General features: G+C 33.8%; 1 protein-coding gene across 1 annotated transcript in view; it reads left to right on the top strand.

Moving 5' to 3' along the window:
* The window catches only part of LOC114409914 (callose synthase 10-like), a 59,635-nt gene extending 40,520 nt beyond the window's left edge, over positions 1 to 19,115 (top strand). The window contains exons 25-51 of the mRNA XM_028373576.1: positions 207 to 288; positions 398 to 558; positions 1,819 to 1,939; positions 3,724 to 3,818; positions 4,859 to 4,949; positions 5,035 to 5,195; positions 5,285 to 5,394; positions 5,785 to 5,919; positions 6,073 to 6,141; positions 6,242 to 6,413; positions 7,252 to 7,366; positions 8,588 to 8,707; positions 9,546 to 9,661; positions 9,761 to 9,844; positions 12,147 to 12,259; positions 13,625 to 13,677; positions 13,759 to 13,935; positions 14,032 to 14,079; positions 14,484 to 14,642; positions 15,305 to 15,418; positions 15,511 to 15,599; positions 15,694 to 15,852; positions 16,479 to 16,581; positions 16,785 to 16,904; positions 17,108 to 17,158; positions 17,290 to 17,472; positions 18,628 to 19,115. Coding sequence (XP_028229377.1) covers positions 207 to 288; positions 398 to 558; positions 1,819 to 1,939; positions 3,724 to 3,818; positions 4,859 to 4,949; positions 5,035 to 5,195; positions 5,285 to 5,394; positions 5,785 to 5,919; positions 6,073 to 6,141; positions 6,242 to 6,413; positions 7,252 to 7,366; positions 8,588 to 8,707; positions 9,546 to 9,661; positions 9,761 to 9,844; positions 12,147 to 12,259; positions 13,625 to 13,677; positions 13,759 to 13,935; positions 14,032 to 14,079; positions 14,484 to 14,642; positions 15,305 to 15,418; positions 15,511 to 15,599; positions 15,694 to 15,852; positions 16,479 to 16,581; positions 16,785 to 16,904; positions 17,108 to 17,158; positions 17,290 to 17,472; positions 18,628 to 18,864 — 3,238 coding nt within the window. The 3' untranslated portion in view covers positions 18,865 to 19,115. The remainder of the gene's footprint in view (positions 1 to 206; positions 289 to 397; positions 559 to 1,818; positions 1,940 to 3,723; positions 3,819 to 4,858; positions 4,950 to 5,034; positions 5,196 to 5,284; positions 5,395 to 5,784; positions 5,920 to 6,072; positions 6,142 to 6,241; positions 6,414 to 7,251; positions 7,367 to 8,587; positions 8,708 to 9,545; positions 9,662 to 9,760; positions 9,845 to 12,146; positions 12,260 to 13,624; positions 13,678 to 13,758; positions 13,936 to 14,031; positions 14,080 to 14,483; positions 14,643 to 15,304; positions 15,419 to 15,510; positions 15,600 to 15,693; positions 15,853 to 16,478; positions 16,582 to 16,784; positions 16,905 to 17,107; positions 17,159 to 17,289; positions 17,473 to 18,627) is intronic.
* Positions 19,116 to 19,544: the final 429 nt, after the last annotated feature.

The following is a 19,544-nucleotide window of genomic DNA, read 5'->3' as shown; positions in this document are numbered from 1 at the left end:
ATAAAAATGATCATTCTCTTGCCCAATGCCTTTAGGGGCTCCTATCAAATTGTTCCTTTCTTCTTTTACCTCTGATAAAATGCCTTTAATCTGTAAAAATTATGATAAAAGCATGCTTGCTCTGTCTCTTTGGGTTTCAATATCTTTTCTAGCTGGTTTTCTGTTTTTATAGGTTGCTTATTTACTTATTTTTTTAACTATTACAGGGAAATGGACTTGCTCTCCATTCCTAGTAATGCAGGAAGTCTGAGATTAGTTCAATGGCCTTTATTTCTTCTAAGCAGTAAGGTGGAAATTATTATGTAACATGAATTACTTGGAATGGATATTTGTAGAGACTTATATAGTATGCCATGGTTCCATGTGTTAATCTGAATAAATATAACTTAATGTTCAGATCCTGCTGGCGATTGATTTGGCTTTGGACTGCAAAGATACCCAGACCGATCTGTGGAACAGGATATGTAGGGATGAATATATGGCCTATGCAGTTAAGGAATGCTATTACAGTGTTGAAAAAATATTATATTCATTAGTTGACAATGAAGGAAGACTTTGGTATGAATTTCACTTCTCATCTTCTCAAATTCAGAAAATTTATCTATAAAGCAAGTGTCATGTTATGTACAATTCCATTTGGAATTTTTAAAGCATTTGACTGTTGAATGGGAGACCTTATCCCGACTAAAATATTTATGTCAATATCTTTGAGGCTAAAAGGTACTTAAATTAGGGTTATGGTTTCATATGTATAAGATTGGGGAACTTTTGTTTGGTTGTAAAGAGAGAAGTTTAGAGGCAGTCCATGCATTGGTAATTTTGGTATCCACTTGAAGAGTTCTTTCCAATAGCTTAGCTAGGAGGGAAAAGGACAGATGAGAAATTACTTTACTGACAGATTTCTAACAGAATCATAAAAAAAGATAAGGAAGATATTTTGAGAGAGAAAACTTGAGAAGCAAGAAGTGAAAAATGATATTAAGCCACTGAACTTTGTGTTACAGTTAGGTATATATAGGCTAGAATAGTCAGTTATAACAACTAACCTACTAACTAACTCAGGTAGTAAACTAACCCCTAACTCATTCACTTAACTGAGAGTGCAGTCAATACTGCAACTCTCTGTACATTACTCTAATATATACCCACTGAGCACATACTTGAATTATCCATTTCTCATTCCAAAATAATTTTTGTGTTTGGATGAGATTATTTTGTGTTCAGCAAAACATATAACCTAAATGTTGCTGAGAGAGCTTTTGATTGAAAAACTGTTTTTGTAGAAATTAAGCCAAATCATACATTAGCTAAGTCTATCTTTTCTGAATTTTTAATGACTATTACTGTGCTAAAAGAATATCATGGGACTTATTTTTCCTGGAAAGCCTTGTTTAGCTTAATGTTTATGTCTTGGATTTATTGACAATTATTTTCAAATTCATTGTTATTTCTACTTTGGCTACATGAATTTTCCTGTTGTCAGGAAAAAATATGACTAACAGTTTACTGGATGCTTGAAATATTAAAAAATTGAACTGCGTATTGAACTTAGTACCTGGTTAAGTTAAGGGTCTGCCATGACTTAACCATGACCTTTTCTAAGATATTGTGACAACAATTTCTGCTAGGCTAGCTCTGCAATCATGACATTGAACATGAAGATGGGTTTTAGGCATCTAAAGTTGTAATTAAATTTTGTTTTGAAAAAATTTTCTGAATATCAACTTCTAAAGTTTTCTGCTTTCTTTCAGTTCATTATTTTTTGCTTGAGCTACTGACATATCCATGATGAAAGATTTCCAATATTCTCTTTGACAGGGTGGAAAGAATTTTTCGTGAGATCAATAACAGCATTGTAGAGGGTTCACTTGTTATAACTTTGTCTCTTAAGAAGCTTCCAGTTGTTTTATCAAGACTTACAGCATTGACTGGACTCCTGGTAATACGTCTGATGAATACTTTGATTTTTATTAGTCTTGAAAGTGAACATTTTTGTGTATGGTGTATATTGATTTGCATGAGGAAATCATACAAACGTTTATGTAAGGAGAACAGAGTCAAATCTCCAAAGTTAAGCAATTGAAATCAGTAGCACCCGAACTATCTAAGGAACCAAATCAAACAATAAAAACAAAGGACAGAAACATTAAGAGTACTACAAACAACAATACACTCTCCATGCTGCAGCTTATATATCATTTGCATCCAATTTATTATGTATGTATGCTATTCTGTGACCCCTTGTAAAGATGTCTGTTGCCTGCCCTCACAACCTTAGAAAAACAACTCTTCATGATGTTTGAGATGATCTTTTCACGGATGAAATGATATTCACCTTGTGTTTACTCCTGTTATGAAAGAGTAGGTCTGAACAAATATACATAGCTGATTGGTATCACAAGGAAGCACAATAGAAAGGAAATATCTTACAATGTTTTAATTGGAGCAATTGTTTTAGCCATGTGAGAAGAGAAAAAAAAGATTTTATTTTCTGAATTTGCTTGAGTGAGTATATCACTCAGCAGAGTAATACATTAATAATAATAATAATAATAATAATAGTAATAATAATAATAATCGCCCACTATCTCCTCACTGATCTTGAGGCACTTGTTGCGGTGCCATTTGTGGTGCAAATCATGGTGAATTGTGGGATTTGCAGTTGCTCCTTGTGTTGTTGCTGCCTTGCTGGCCATGCTATGTGATCTGCACCATTTCTGGACAGCCTGTCACCTCCCTTCTGACCTCCCACTCCTCTATCTATGATCTCTCCCATAGGGAGTAAGTGTTTCGCACAGACGGGTGACACTTAAATGTTTTTTCCTCTCTTTTTTGGTTTTGATTTGTTGGGCCTCAATTTGAGTCCAAGTTAGCTTCTCTCTCTTTTATGCAAAACATAACATATTATAAACTAATTAAAGCTTAATATATGATATAATAAACTAAAGAATAATAGTAATAGTAATAAAAATTATAATAAACTAAATATAATAAACACTTATTCCACGTGCATTGCAAGGGTCCATATACTAGTATAATAAACTCAAGGCTTAAAAAAGTTTTTGGTCCCTATAAAATAGGTTTTTTTAGTCATTTAAGGACTTTTATTTTGATTTTAGTCCTTTAAAGATTTTTGTTTTGATTTTGGTTTAAGATTCAACTCAGCTATTTTAAAAAAATTTCCCACCCTGACCCTATGGGACCGTAAGCTTGAAAGTCAGTGTTTTAGGTGTTGATAGGTACATTCAGGAAGATACTTTTTTCAGAAATGAACCAACTCTGAACTTGTTAACAAGTTTTTAACTGACAAGTTTCACTGAGTTTTGGTTAGCCAACCAATTTTTTTCATTGTGTTTGTTTTTGAGTTGATTTTGACTGAGTTTGCATTGTTTACAAAGATCCTATTTAACTCAGTTTCTAAGTCTACAAATGTAACTTAGAGTTTACTAACAATTTCAACAACCTCGTTTATATTGTATGGAGGTAGAATTAAGTACCTTGTACTAACCTGAGAAAAGCAAATTTAGTGGTATTCTAAGTCTTTGATTGCACTCAACCTGAATGAATTATGATGAAAGTTTTATTATGATAAAAGATTTGAACACCTAAATCATAGAACCAAATAGAATATCTTATCATTTATTCGTGTTTTCAAGGTTTCTTTATATATATTAGTTGTGGATCATTCTTCATTACTTCCGTGAAATTATATATTTATTTCAGATTCGAAATGATCCTGAACTTGCTAAAGGTGCTGCAAAAGCTGTACATGACCTGTATGAAGTTGTTACTCATGAACTGGTATCTTCAGATTTAAGGTATATGGTTGCATAACTCTGATTTTCTAACCTATGTTTGGACTAGTATTTTTTTTGGTTAAAATTAATATTTCTGTCCTTTAAGTGAAGAGTTGATCTTGATTTTGCTCTCAATTCTGATATTAGTTTTCATGCCTATGCTTTTGTATGACATTTGTCCTACTGTAACAGGGTTAGATGTTAGTTAAGTTGTTAGAATCTTGGTTATCACTCCAGAAATTTGGTTATTCAGCCTCCATTGTCCTCTTCCATTTCTCCTTGATGGAGGGCGAGGTGGGCAATGCCCCAATTTAAAGTCCCATTTTTTTTCCCTATTTAACCATTAGTGAAATAGATTGAGGGTTCCTCCAGATGTTAAATTACGACAAACATATCTAAAATTTATGTAATTTCATCATCTAAAACGAGAGATCGAAATCTGAGCACTAAAACTCAGTTTTGTCAAATCTCGATTTCAAGCGCACATTTTTTTCCAGCAATTATTGAGATTGATTGAGGGTTCTGCTAGACATTGGACTGCACCCAACATATCAACATTTTGTACGATTTCGTTTGCTAAAATAAGAAAATAAATTGGATTGTTTTTTGTGACTCATTATCAACATTTTGTACGATTTCGTTTGCTAAAATAAGAAAATAAATTGGATTGTTTTTTGTGACTCATTTTCCTCACATTTTGATTTGAAAATGGACATTCTGCCAATAATTTATTGAATTTATTCGGGGCCTCCTCTTGCCGTGAATGTGCATCCTTCTCCCTAAAGTTTTGTTGTTTTGTGGGTTACACGGAGAATCAAATCTGTATCATGATGACCCAGTTTGTTGTTCTACTGATAACCCAGTCCCTGTTGAGGTTCTGGGGAACTAACGGTGAGATTTAATGGTGTATAACGGAAGGAAAAATGTGATATGAAAACCTAAGTTGACTAAACTCAAACGAAAGTTAGCAGTTGAAATTGAAATCAACCTATAATTTAGATGACAAAAATACTAAATGTCTTTCTTTCCCTGAATTTCCTGTACTCATTTTAATTTTCCAGGGAGAATCTTGATACATGGAACATTTTAGCTAGAGCTAGGGATGAGGGACGCCTTTTTTCTAAGATAGTATGGCCTAATGATCCTGAAATTGTAAGTACCTTCTATTTGCATACAAGTCATCTTTTTTTTGCCTGTTTAAATACATTAAAGTATTTTTTTTTCTGGTTTGTTGTAGAAAGAGCTTGTAAAGAGGTTGCATCTTCTTCTTACTGTAAAGGACTCTGCTGCTAATGTTCCAAAAAATCTTGAAGCCAGGAGAAGATTAGAGTTTTTCTCAAATTCATTATTTATGGATATGCCTTCAGCAAAGCCTGTTAGTGAAATGTTGCCATTCAGGTATATGCATGTGTAAGCATTAAGATTTTCTTTTGTTTTCTTTTTATCCTTCATATTCACCTTTTCCTTTTGTTTTTTGCTTGTTATAGTGTTTTCACTCCATACTATAGTGAAACTGTGCTTTATAGTACTTCCGAATTGCAAAAAGAGAACGAAGATGGCATATCTATTCTTTTCTATCTTCAAAAGATATTTCCAGGTAATGTGTCTTATCTCTTAGATCCCCCTTTGCTAAGAATAAACATGCGTCAATGTTCAAAACTCTTATGAGGTTCCCAGTTATCTCCTGTTATCATTCCTAAAGATTGATTATGCATGTAAATTTCAACACTTAGTTGAATGTTAGTTGGTTTTGGTTTGCCTGCAAATTTCAACAGTTCCATGATCACTCCGTTGTGTTTCACAATCATAGCCAATTTGAGATGGTGAAGAAATGAAAGGAAAAGTGAATTTATCTCATTAATATCTGTTGAGAAGAAGCTATACTGAAAGCTTGATCTGTTTGAAGATTGGTGAAGGACAAGGAATGGTTTTTGGTATCTTGAACTGGGTAATTTTAGGATTGACCTTGAATTATTTTCTATTGCAGATGAATGGGAAAACTTTCTTGAAAGAATTGGTCGAGGAGCATCCACTGGGGACGCAGAACTTCAAGAAAGTTCCAGTGACTCTTTGGAGCTTCGATTTTGGGCTTCTTATCGAGGGCAGACTCTTGCGAGGACAGGTAACAAGTTCTTAGCGTATATCTTATTTGTCTTCCTTTATGTTTCTATAGGACATAATTTGAGGCACGACTACTGTATTTCCACAAGTATTGGTTCCCTGATTACACCCAGCCTATGATGTTTCTTCATTCCCTTATTGTTTGGGTTTGCAGTGCGTGGTATGATGTACTATAGGAGGGCTTTAATGCTGCAGAGCTTTCTGGAGAGCAGATCACTGGGAGGTAGTTGCATATGAACATTTTGCATTGCAGTTTGTGATTCTGATTTTCATTCTAATGAAGTTTGACATGGATATTTGCTGGCAATCTGTTGTGTCAATAGTGGACAATTATTCTCAAAACAACTTCATTACAAGTCAAGATTTTGAATCATCTCGTGAAGCACGGGCACAGGCAGATTTGAAGTTTACTTATGTTGTATCGTGCCAAATTTATGGTCAACAAAAGCAGCGGAAGGCACCAGAAGCTGCTGATATTGCTTTATTGTTGCAGAGGTATCAATTTGTGTGCTTATTATTTTCAAGTGCATTCATGATAATATACTATGTATGGGTACGCATATTGTGTACCTTAAAATGTGTTTTCAGGAAGCATCGGGGCATTGAACTTCTTAATTTGTTTGCATAAGAATTTTATTATTTTAAAGTAAAAGCTGTTCTAATCAGGGAGGATATTGCTTAAAGTCGTCTCATTAGGATCATTTTTGTTCTCAAAGTTTTTATCGTGATATAAAATTTGTGGAATCACTATCACTGGCGTTTTATTGAGTAAACCCTCATTCTCGTCCTTGAGATAGTAAGCATTGATCACTTTAGTCTCTGACTTTATAAAATCCTCAATTTCCATAATATTAACATCCACTTTAGTCCTTTTTGGTGCAAACCAATAGAAAATGAAGTGAAAAAGGAATAGAATTAATGACTCTTTGCAAGATTAGGGGATAAACAGAAGATTTGTTGGAATAAATTGACCAATGCGTATAATTTCAAGGACTAGAATTAGAGCTTACTCTATTTAATTTCATAGTTATGTGTGTCAAGAATAGAGGATTTGTTGGTAAACCTCCTTAATTGCATTCACCCCTAGCCCACCTTAGTTGCGGCATCTATGCGGGCTGCTTTAGTTGCAGCCTCGGGTGGTGATTTAGCCTCATATTGTGGTGGAGGGATTTGGGTAGAATTCATTGGGTCATAGGTTCTAATCTCAGCACGGTCATTATTCACGTTAAAAGATAAATAGAGGATATGTTAATAACTTTTTTTTTTGTTTCATTTTTCTTAACTTTTTTTTGCTATCTATTACACAACATTAATATTTTGTCTCTGTTATCAGGAATGAGGCGCTCCGGGTTGCTTTCATTCATGTTGATGAAAGTACAACTGATGTAAATACTTCAAAAGTGTTTTATTCAAAGCTTGTCAAAGCTGATATAAATGGAAAAGATCAGGTGGAGAAAAACTTCTACGGATGTCAGCTTCTGCTCATCAAATAGTCTTAACTTTTTTTTATAAGTGCAACATATAATTTAGCATTTTCTTGCTGGTGGTGTTATTATTGGTCTTTTTTTTTCACGTTATATAGATTGCAACGGATATTTATGCTTAAAAACATTTGAATTTTCTCCGTTGCATAGTTAGCTTGGGTGATGTTCTAAAAATATTTCTATGTTGTTGATTGGTCATGGAGGGCCGTGTTGCAGATCCAAAAAGGCTTGGACTCTGCCAGCAACATTTTTAAATCTGTTATTTTTTGATTATTTTAGTTGTTTTTTATAATTAGTCATAAATGGATAAAATCAGGCTCAATAATAATTTTCCTTGTAAACTGAGTTCTCCAACCATTAGGTTCTCGAAGGCTTTTGGTGGGAGTGGGACAAGCTAGTGTTTGTGGCTATGGTTAACCATGTTTCTTGTTTATCATTTTCCAGAATTTATATATGATTTTGTTTGAGCTTGCTAATCCTAAAATTACTTCTGTCAGTATCTCTCTTCTGTCATTCTGTTGAATGTAATATTTTGCCTTCTTTTTGGTGCAATTCCTAGTTACCAAACTTTTCGTATTGTTGATTTAGTTCATAAAGTTTCTTATTCGAAGCTAAACAAAAATATGACTGCCATTGAATAATAAAATATTGTGCTTTTCTGTGGAATATGTATATTGTTTTGTGTTCATATTCTCTAGTTTCTGCTCTGTGCATGGTTCTTCAGAGGGAGTATTTCTCCCTCGAGGTGCAATTCTTTTCATTGCTTTTTGGCTTACTTTTCCCCTTTGTTTTTGTAATTTTCTTGAATATTATATGTTTTTCATCAAAGAGGCTTTTTTTTATTAATAAATTGCTTTTAATGTGGTAATATATTGTTAATTGTTGGCTTACTTTGTACTTGGAGCTTTGATAATTGTTGGCTTACTTCTAAATTATGTAATTAGTTTATTCTTTTTTACTTCATACCAAGAATTCTTTGTCCTGCTTTTTATTTTCATTGCCAATTTTCTTTTCTTTAGCCAGATTGAATGCTTTGTCAATCATTCTTAAAAATAGAACTCTCCATGCTAGTCTGGGATATCATATTCCCGCTTTGAATTATTAGGTTATTATTCAACTCTAACATTTACTGTTTTATCTCGTGTATCTTTTCTAATGCATTCTTTATTTTCATCTGGTACATAGGAAATATATTCTATTAAACTTCCTGGAGATCCTAAGCTTGGGGAAGGAAAGCCTGAAAACCAAAACCATGCCATCATCTTCACTCGTGGTGAAGCTGTTCAAACTATTGACATGAATCAGGTGAAGATATGTCTCATATGGTCATTTGTTCCTTTTCTCTTTGCCGTCTGTAATACCTTTTTTTGTTATTACAAGATGCTTTTCATTGTGCTACAATGGACAAATTAACAGGAATTAAGGAAAAGGAAGGTTCTTTCAGTTTCGTGCTTTGCTGTGTTGAAAATGTTATATATATGTTTTAGCTGTGAGGCTTCTCTTTTCATCCGAGTTCTCATATTACATTGTGCATTTTGAAATAACTGGACTTCCACCATAGATTTCAAACTTAATTAGCTGTACATAATGTGGTTATGTTTTTTTTTTTTTTTTTTCATTTGGTGGCTCTGTTAATTATGATGTGCTTGGGTCATTGAATGTTTAAAATTATTTGTATTTTTATTTGAATCTAGTATTTCTGTCACTTAATTTCATGCAAAAATAGATGCTTGTCTTTTTTTAAGCTTATGTTCCTTCAAAAGCCTTAAACATATTATCAAGTATGGTATATTCTGTATTTGTTTATGACTTGGCAGAACATGTGTTGTTGACCAGACAAATTATTTACTATTAGCTTTTATGCTATGACTGTTGTAAATGCACTTCATCATTGTTAATTTCTAGAAATGGGAGGGACATAATCCTGTTGTGGTCAAGGCATTCACTAGATTTTTATCCTGTTGAATGAATTTCGCTTTTACATGTCATTTGGCCTGTTGCATACTTATTGACCTTGGATTAATATGTGGTTCACCAGTCTTTAGTAGAGAAATCCCTCTTCCTCTGCCCCCAACTGTATGTATGTGAATGAATGAATGAGGAAAGAATATTTAATCTGATATCTTTTTATTTATTTTGAAAGGACAATTATCTTGAAGAAGCAATGAAAATGAGGAATCTTCTGGAGGAGTTCCATGCGAATCATGGCCTTCGCCCTCCAAGCATTCTTGGAGTGAGGGAACATGTTTTTACAGGAAGGTTGGCATCCACATATTATAAATTGGATAAACAAAGTGATACTATTAAGCTTTGACTGCCTTATCTTGCTTACATATTGCTTGGTTCATACGGCTGCAGTGTCTCTTCCTTGGCTTGGTTTATGTCAAATCAAGAAACTAGCTTTGTAACCTTGGCCCAACGAGTTTTAGCAAATCCTCTCAAGTAAGTTGTGTTTACTGTTTGATTGTCAATGGAATTGATTGGCAAAATTTTCTGATTATTTAAAACTGGCCAATTGATAGCATAATACAGCTGGACATTTAAAGCCAATTTCTTTGGAATTGTAAATATGTCATTTATTCCTGAATTAATTTAGCCAATTTATAATCCATTTAGCTAAAGCAAATGGATGAATATTAGCTTGTATTACTGTATTTATATGAGAATTGTTCACAAGAGAAGACAGTTTTTCCCCTAGACATTTGTGAGTTTGACATTGATAATCTGTACTGAACAAAATTAGTGTAATTAGTTAATCATAAATTTAATCTTTTTGTTTTTATTTTAACTTCATCCATTAAGAATGTTACTTCTAGGATTTGCTTCTTTATTACATTTTGAATATTTTGGGTTTGATTTCCTGTCAGACTATTGGCTGGCTATTAATGTAGTTTTTTTCTCTTCGATGAAATTATCTATGAAAGTCGTCTTTGGATGAAAATATGCTTGGATCTTGTCCCACACTGATACAAATGCATTGATCCAAGAACTCGAGTAAGCATCGAGCTTGAGAGCATTGATTGAAGCCAAACAAGGAGAAACTAATCTTGTTTCTACCACATTAAGAAGAGAGGATTAACGCGATCAAGGTCGCAATCTTCATTAGAGACATATTGCGGAGGGATGTGCAACTAAGCGATTGAGTCCAAGCATAGTAATCACTGGCTCAACTTGCTGTCACCGGAGCAAGAAGTTTTTATCATTTTACTTTTCGGTGGTTTGATGCGAAAAAATTGTTGTAGGGAATGAAGAAGAGGAAATATCTTTGATTTATCAGAACAATGCTGCATCAGAGTTGTTCGCAGGAGTCACACTGAAGTTGTTCGCCGAAGTTAGAACGCTGGAGTCAGAATCGCACCAGTGTCGCTGGTGTTAACCGGAGTTGCATCAATATTGGTGGAAGCCATGGAAATGGATCAGAGTGCTCTGGATACCATGTAGAAAGTATAGAGAAGAGAAAAGGGATTTGTATATTGCATTGAGAAAATATTACAAAAGGCACTGTAGTCTCTTAGAAGAGCAGTATTTAAACACAACTGTCAACCAACTATAGTTATAAAGCTAACTAGAGTTAGTTACTCATATACACTTTCATACTTTTAATATGTTTGGTTAGTATTCCAGAGTTCCATTTTATGTGTTGTTGTAGTTTAATACCAACTTTTGAAGAATCTAATTGTTAGAAAGCTGCCTTAATTGTGGTCCCCCCTAGCCTGCATAAGTTGCGGCCTCTTTGGAGCTACCTTAATTGCTGCCTCAAGGGCGGTGATTAAGTTCCACATCGGCTAGTGACATGGTCAAAGTAGTGTATATAAGTGGGAGACTACCCTCACCTTATAAGTTGGTTTTATAGGATTGAGTTAGATCGAAACTCAAATTCTAAGATGGTATTAGAGTCTATCCTAGATTCATTGTTGGGCCACCTGCATTTGCCACGCTTAAGGTTGGAAGTTTTGGGCATGAGGAGGAGTGTTGGAAAGCTGCCTTACTTGCAGCCTCCATTGTTGGGTTCACCGAGCCTGCCTTAGTTGCAGCCTCTTTGGGGGTTGCCTTGCCTTAATTGCAGCCTCAAGGGTGGTGGCTTAGTCCCACATCAACTCATGATATGGCCAGAGTAGTGTGTATAAGTAGGAGGCAACTCTCACCTTACAAGCCGGTTTTGTAGGGTTGAGTTAGGTCCAAAGCCAAATTCTAAGACTAATGCTTTAGAAATTGTTTGAATGTTGCCTTAATTGAAGTCGCCCCTAGCCTCCCTTAGCTGCAGCTTCTTTGGGGGCTGCCTTAATTGGATCCTCAAGGGTGGTGGTTTAATTCAACATGAAATAGAGATGACTTAATTTGAGTTTATAAAGATTTGTGATAGGAACAGATAAGAGAGAGAAAATAGATCTTGTATTATGACAAGAAATTTTACAATTAGTTACCATACAGAGATTCTAACTGACTAACACTGTTAACCTAACCATGACACAGTAATCATAGGTAGCTTTTAACTAACAGAGTTATACTCTTGCAAGCTTGGACAGTCATCACGTTAAGAGCCAATTTTGTAGGGCTGAGTTAGGTTAAAACCTAAAGTCTAAGATCATATTTGAGTGTTGTGGTTCTCCAAAAGTTATTATCATCCTTAAAGCTTAAAATGCCAATATCTTCATTTTTAATTTTATATTCTATCAAACAATGCATTTTTGTAGAGATTTTGTTTCAGTTCATCCTGTTTTTGATTGGGGGAAAAATCTTGCAGAGTTCGCATGCACTATGGACACCCAGATGTATTTGACAGAATATTTCACATAACTCGAGGAGGCATTAGTAAGGCATCACGTGTTATTAATATTAGTGAAGATATATACGCTGGTAAGAATGATACCTGTAATATGTGTTCATTTGGGGTTACCATTGATCTTCTAGCTTAATTCATGTCATGTACTTTTAAATCTGAAGTGATATTATGATATAGTATTACAGAAATTACTTGATATCTTCTTGAGTCGTTTAAATTCATGTTTATAATCTGTTTGAGAACTAGCCTATGATGATGATGATGCCTGTCTTATTATTGAAGAAGCCTACCTGTTTTAAAAATGAAGCTATATTTCTATATAGTCAATGCCTTTTTGAAATTCTAGATTTTTCTTGCTCTTCATACATATTAGAGTTTAGAGAAAATGTAGAAGGAAAAGAAATTGATGGTGAGCCTTGGCACAGTGGTAAAGTTGTGTCTTGGTGACTAGTAAGTAGGTCATGGGTTTGAATCTAGAAACTATTTCTTTGCATATGCAAGGTTAAGGCTGCGAAAATGATCCTCTCTCATACCGTCACATAGCGAGGAACCTTCTGGCCCTGGGGTACATTAGTTAGTTGGTTTTTAATAGAAGTAAAAGAAATTGTGAAACTGTCATTAAGAGAAACTGTACAGAGGATGAAGTCTTGTATAGCCAAGTTATATTACATGCTGCTGAGTCAGCAACTAACTAACTTACTGACAGAATGGATGACACTGAAATTACAGTGAAATGACAACCATAAGTTGTACATATTGTTTTATAACCTGTCCTAACTGAAGAAGAATTACTTGATTTTGTGTCCGTTAATGAAAATTAACAGTATCTTTATGTTTCTGCCATGAATGAGTGGGAATACGGGAAAAGATAAGTTAGTAATAAAAGTATTAGATAGAAATTTAAAGTAGCACCTATTGAAGAAAAGATGACAGTTACTCACTCAAGATGGTTTGTTCATGTGAGGAGAAGAGAAACTGTTACAAAAAAAATAATCTTAACCTAAATGGTGCTAGTCCAGTAAACAAAGGTACATGACCCAGGAAGAGAAACCGTTACAAAAAAAAAATCTTAACCTAAATGGCCTTATATTTTTTTTTTTTTGTTGAACTCAATGGTGAGATTTGATCCATGTAGTTGACCTATTAATGGAAAAAAAAGTTGTTGATTTTGATGTTGGAAGAAATGAAATAAAAAATAACATGGACAAAGGTAGACAATGATTAATCATTATCATCTAATGTTGGGAGATCTAATGTATGAATTTAAAACTTAATATTATAAAATGCTTAGATCAGGGCTTGTCTCTTGTTACCTTCTGTTAGGCACAATGGTTATGATATTCTACTTTGAATACTCTTTCTCTTCCTAGGGTTTTTCCATTTATATATTATTGTTTTATATAATTAATATGATGAATTCAAGACATAATATACTGCAGGTTTCAACTCCACATTGCGGCTGGGAAATGTCACACATCATGAATACATTCAGGTTGAAAATACAAGTGAACTGTGGATGCATGCTGCTCGATGTAACTCTTTTTCTTTTCCTAATTGTTGCCTTCTTCTGTAGGTTGGAAAAGGAAGGGATGTTGGGTTAAACCAGATTGCCCTCTTTGAGGGGAAAGTGGCAGGTGGTAATGGAGAGCAAGTGCTTAGCAGGGATATTTACAGGCTTGGACAACTTTTTGATTTCTTCAGAATGCTTTCTTTCTTCTTCACAACTGTTGGTTATTATGTCTGCACCATGGTATAGTTGTTAGGCTCTCAATTTTTTTCCTGGATAAAATGTGTCATTGACTTGTCTTGGTTGTATAATTAAATTTTATTCTATTTTCTATTGCAGATGACAGTCCTTACAGTGTATATTTTCTTATATGGAAGAGCATACCTGGTAATCTGATGGGACTTGTTCAGTTATCTTTCTGTCTTTCACCACTTTTTGTCCTTCGTAATAGACTAACAGCCTAATACTAGTGAGGTGCTGTTAGCAAAAGCTACAGCCCTTGTAAACTGTTTTCACAGTTATTCTTACATATACTCTAATACCCCCCCTCAAATCTTACATATACTCTAATACCCCCCGTCAAATCTTGCAGATATTGGAACTTTTTATCTTTTAGTCACTTTTTCAGCTTAGTTAGGTAAAAAAATAAAAATTATTCATTTGATTTTGCATGTTATATCCTCAATTGAGCAGCAAAAAATTATTTAAATTCTAAAATTTGGCTAAATCTCATCATTCTAACTTATTTAAAAACTTATTTTCTTCCTTGATGGTGCTTTCTCTTTTTTCAGGCTTTTTCTGGTCTTGATGAAGATGTCTCGAAGAATGCAAAATTGCAGGGTAACACAGCACTTGATGCAGCTTTAAATGCTCAATTTTTGGTCCAGATTGGTGTTTTCACTGCAGTACCAATGATAATGGGTTTTATACTTGAATTAGGATTGCTGAAGGTTAGTTCATCATATGTTAAGAATATTTAAAATATGTTTAGATTTTGTTAGAATATCTTTCTTGATTGTTACTTTATTATCTTGTAGTCGTATTGTAAGTGGATGTTAGAATATATGAAAATAGCTTTTCATATCTTATATTAGTTTCCTTATTCCTCATTCTCTCTCAAGTATTGTAAGTAGATTTGTTTTCTGTAGTTATGATAAGTATAAAAGGTTTTAGTGCTCAGTGCTCTAGGTTGTAAGAAAACCAATTGGTTTGGTGACCGGTTCCCTGTTGGACTGGTCGGTTTAGTACGGTTCTGACAACTATGGTTTCTGTTGTTACATTTTTCAAATATATTTTCTGTTTTATTACTTGAAGCTGCTTTTTTCTTGCTTGTTTCATGGATTTCAGTAGAGAGAGAGAGAGAGAGAGAGAGAGAGTTATAGGAATAAAAGTATTATCAATGTTCTGATGTGATACACATTGAGAGATCTATTTATATTATACAACAAGGCTTGGCGTGCAAGCTACTGAAACCTAACTACTCTAGTATCCCTAATCCTGAACCTATAATTAAAATTCAACATGATTGTGATGTCTTTTTTATAAAAATATGAACCTATTCTTATATGGTCTAAATATCGTTTGTCTTGACTCTTGATGAAAATGTTTGCAGGCTGTTTTCAGTTTCATCACAATGCAACTACAATTGTGTTCTGTCTTCTTCACTTTCTCATTGGGAACTAGAACTCATTATTTTGGGCGTACCATTCTCCATGGGGGTGCAAAAGTATGTTTCTTGTTATCATTTTGTTTTTGGTGGGAAGCTTGAATGTATAGTTGTTCCGAGTGACTTAATTTGTGTTTGACTTTTTCCCATAGTATCGTGCTACTGGTAGAGGCTTTGTTGTTCGTCACATAAAGTTTGCTGAAAATTACAGACTATATTCTAGGAGCCACTTTGTCAAAGCGTGAGTAATATCTTTTGTTGATTTCTAGTTTTTTGGTTTGTTTGGTTGAAAGAAAATGCATTATATTGAGTATTAATTCTGTGCAACGCAACAGGCTTGAGGTGGCATTGCTTCTTATAGTTTATATCGCATATGGGTATGCAGAGGGAGGTGCTGTTACGTATGTTTTGCTAACTCTTAGCAGTTGGTTCCTTGTCATTTCTTGGCTTTTCGCTCCCTACATTTTCAACCCCTCTGGTTTCGAGTGGCAAAAGTAAGTTGAAAGCTGTTTTAATTACGTCCATGAGTTTTAATGTTATATTATCTTGATAGTAAACACCTATTTTGGTCCTCCAAAAGCATAAATGTTACTGTATTTTATCCTCTGATGATTAATAAATCAGAATGTTCCTTCAATGTTAACTTTGGATATCAAGCCAAGGCTGGACCAATTGTATGTCAACAATAACATTTGTTGAAAGGATTTACTGTAACATGTTTTGTCTTGGATGACCATACTTAGTCTTTATTTATAATAAGCAAATAGAATCAGTTTTGATTACATAGGATCAATCTAGTAATGAGTTATAGGTACTAAATCCCTAATTTCTATCTAATAATAAATAGGAGAATAAAATATAATCTGATAGCACTCAATGACTAATCTGAAATTAAAAATATATATATATATCGACACTAAAAAACACTTTGATGTCTTTATTATTGAAGGAGAAAACTACGGCAATTTTGTATTTTGGGAGGACCAAAATGGATGTTTTTTATTTTGATTTGATTGCAGTTAGGCTTTTAAATCGATCCTTTTTCATGTTCTTGGAAAGATGAAATTATGAATTGTGTGAACTAGTGGTTATCTTTCTAATCTGATTAGCTGGTAAACAGGACTGTGGAAGATTTTGATGATTGGACAAGTTGGCTTCTTTACAAAGGAGGAGTAGGAGTAAAAGGAGATAATAGTTGGGAGTCTTGGTGGGACGAAGAACAGGTTAACACTGATTTTTTCACTTGATTTTTTGTATGTTTTGGGATCAAAATGGAGCAATGCTTAAATTGATTGTTTCTTGCTATATTTTTGTAAGGGAGTTTCACTTTTTCAACCATATTCACATTTATAATCAATGTTATTTAATTTCTCACTGACACTGGCTCTATTAATTTAATTTCTAACGAGTGCTACTATTTTTGTAGATGCATATCCAAACTTTGAGGGGTCGTATTTTGGAGACAATTTTGAGTGCAAGGTTCTTCTTGTTTCAATATGGTGTTGTGTATAAGCTGCATCTTACCGGAAACAATACATCACTTGCGGTAAAAAGAATTGGCTTCATCCATGAATTAGATTATTATCATGTATTTAGTCCTAACAAAAAGCATAATATAAAATTTCTGCTTTGGTCCTGTACTAATTATATGTTCTACTCGTGTTTATGTGAAAAGACCTGTAGCTCCTAGTATTTCATTGACAAAGAGCTTTATATACGACTCTTAAAGATTCTGATAAATTTTTGTAGATATATGGATTCTCATGGGCTGTCTTGGTTGGAATTGTCTTGATATTTAAGGTTTGGGCTTTTCCTAATAATTTGACCTTATTTGTATTTTCTGTTTTTGTGGGAAGCTTTTTTTATCTTTTCATTTTAAGCTTTTTGAAGCACGTCTTTTTTTAGGATTCTGATATATTCTTGCTTTGCAGATCTTTACCTACAGCCCAAAAAAGTCTGCTGATTTTCAGCTAGTATTGCGATTTTCACAAGGAGTTGCATCTATAGGCCTTGTTGCAGCTGTGTGTCTTGTTGTTGCCTTTACTCCACTGTCGATAGCTGACCTATTTGCAAGCATCCTTGCATTTATCCCTACTGGATGGGGAATATTATCCGTGAGTTCTGATTTTTGTATGAATTTTCTTGTGATAATAGATGCCAGTGTGTTGGAAAGCCACCTTAATTAGGGCCTATCAAAATTAGTTCAGTGTCTCAAAAAGGGTCATCACCAACAGATAGGCTGGCTGGCCAGAAAGGCTTAGTGAAACGTAGTGTACGGCCACTGGTACGCCGACTCTCTGGGGGTTGAGATCTCACATCAACTAGAGATATAGTCAATGTATTCCTTATAAAGCTAAGGAAGTCCTTACTTTACAAGGGGTTGAGATCTCACATCAACTAGAGATATAGTCAATGTATTCCTTATAAAGCTAAGGAAGTCCTTACTTTACAAGCCTGTTTTCTGGGCTTGTTAGGCCCTAAACCAAATTCTAATACAGTTTCTGAAGGGAATCCATCTAGAGATTATGTCTGATAACTGTGAATGCTGAGGCATAGCAATTAGTTATCATGAAGTTTCCATGACACCCTTAATTTTTGGTGCCCCTCCATCATGGTCTATTGAATCATTGAGATTTGTCTCACATGCATCCATTTGCCCATATAATACTTCCAAATGACCAGGGTTATTTAGCATGTTCCCATCAGCAAGACCCAATAATGGTGTACCGTAGAAATTCTCATCAGGAATAACATTATTTATTGAACCTTTTATATTAAAGCATCATGCTTTGAGGGTTGGTATTATGGCAACGTAGCCTAATAGGGACTCAAAATGCTATTACTATGAGCATTTGTTATTCCTTATGTCTGAAATAGAACATGCAAGAGAGTTTATTGACCATTAGACATATGGGGAGTAAATAGTCTAATCATACTCTTCACTATTGAATTAATATGATGTATTCGTGGTCTCAACTATCTTTCCACAACTCTTCTTTTTTTTTTTTCCTCAGCAAAAGTAATTATGTAATATATAATAAGAGTACCAGAGGTACTATAGGTACAGATATAGATTAGATACATAGCTGGTTCAAAAAGTAACCCAACATTTAACTATTAGGGACCAGCTACACCCAATAACTTAATGGAATCAGTTTATGTAAAACTGTCTATTCATTACCACTTTAATTTTTTTATTTTTGCATCATTGTTGACATTTGAAGTTAATTCCAGCTTCTAACATTTGTAAAATTTTCCACACTTTTCAGTTGGCAATTGCATGGAAGAAGATAGTTTGGAGTCTCGGCATGTGGGATTCTGTTCGTGAGTTTGCTAGAATGTACGATGCTGGAATGGGTATGATCATTTTTGCACCAATAGCATTTTTATCGTGGTTTCCATTCATTTCGACTTTCCAATCTCGCCTTCTCTTCAATCAAGCCTTCAGCCGTGGTCTTGAAATCTCTATCATCCTTGCTGGAAATAAAGCTAACGTTGAGAGTTAGCGCCATTCGTCTTACTCTGTATCCCTGTGGGGCTTGTATATTTAGATGTATATTATTTTGTAGTTCAGTGTTGAGTTATACATTTAGTCTATGAAAAAAAATGAAAGATGCCTTTTTAAGGGTGTGTTTGTTTTGCCTTGTTCAGCTGTTTATTAGTTTTGATACATTTTGTCTTTGATCAGTATTTGGCATTTTTGCGTATGTATATTATTTTGTAGTTCAGTGTTGAGTTATACATTTTGTTTTGCCTACGTGTATCTATATGATAGAATATTCATCAAGTCTAACAGATTACTTATAATAAATTAACATAGTGACCTAATTATAAATTTAAAATAAATCTAAGGACATAATTAAAAAAATTATAAAAATATGACACTATAGACTAATTTAACTTTTAATTAATTCACACTTATTTAGTTTATTAATAATTTGTATTGTTTTTCAAAATTATTCTTAAAGCTAGAGATTTATGATTTTATTTTCTTTACTTAATTATTTTTTAAAGTTTGAAATAAAGAATTATACCAATTTCTGCTATTAACTAAGTGTCTTTGTAAGATCATATTTTGATTCCAAAGTTCAAATTTTCATCTCCAAAAATTATAATTAGTTTGTCTATACAAGTTTAGCAATATTAATTCCATTGTTACCAAGAGATTGACTGTGATGTGGCTTCT

The sequence above is a fragment of the Glycine soja genome, chromosome 4, assembly GCF_004193775.1.
Source record: "Glycine soja cultivar W05 chromosome 4, ASM419377v2, whole genome shotgun sequence".
In the NCBI taxonomy this organism is placed as follows: Eukaryota; Viridiplantae; Streptophyta; class Magnoliopsida; order Fabales; family Fabaceae; genus Glycine; species Glycine soja.
The sequence above is the reverse complement of the archived record's forward strand: the minus strand, read 5'-3'. Positions and strand labels throughout refer to the sequence as shown.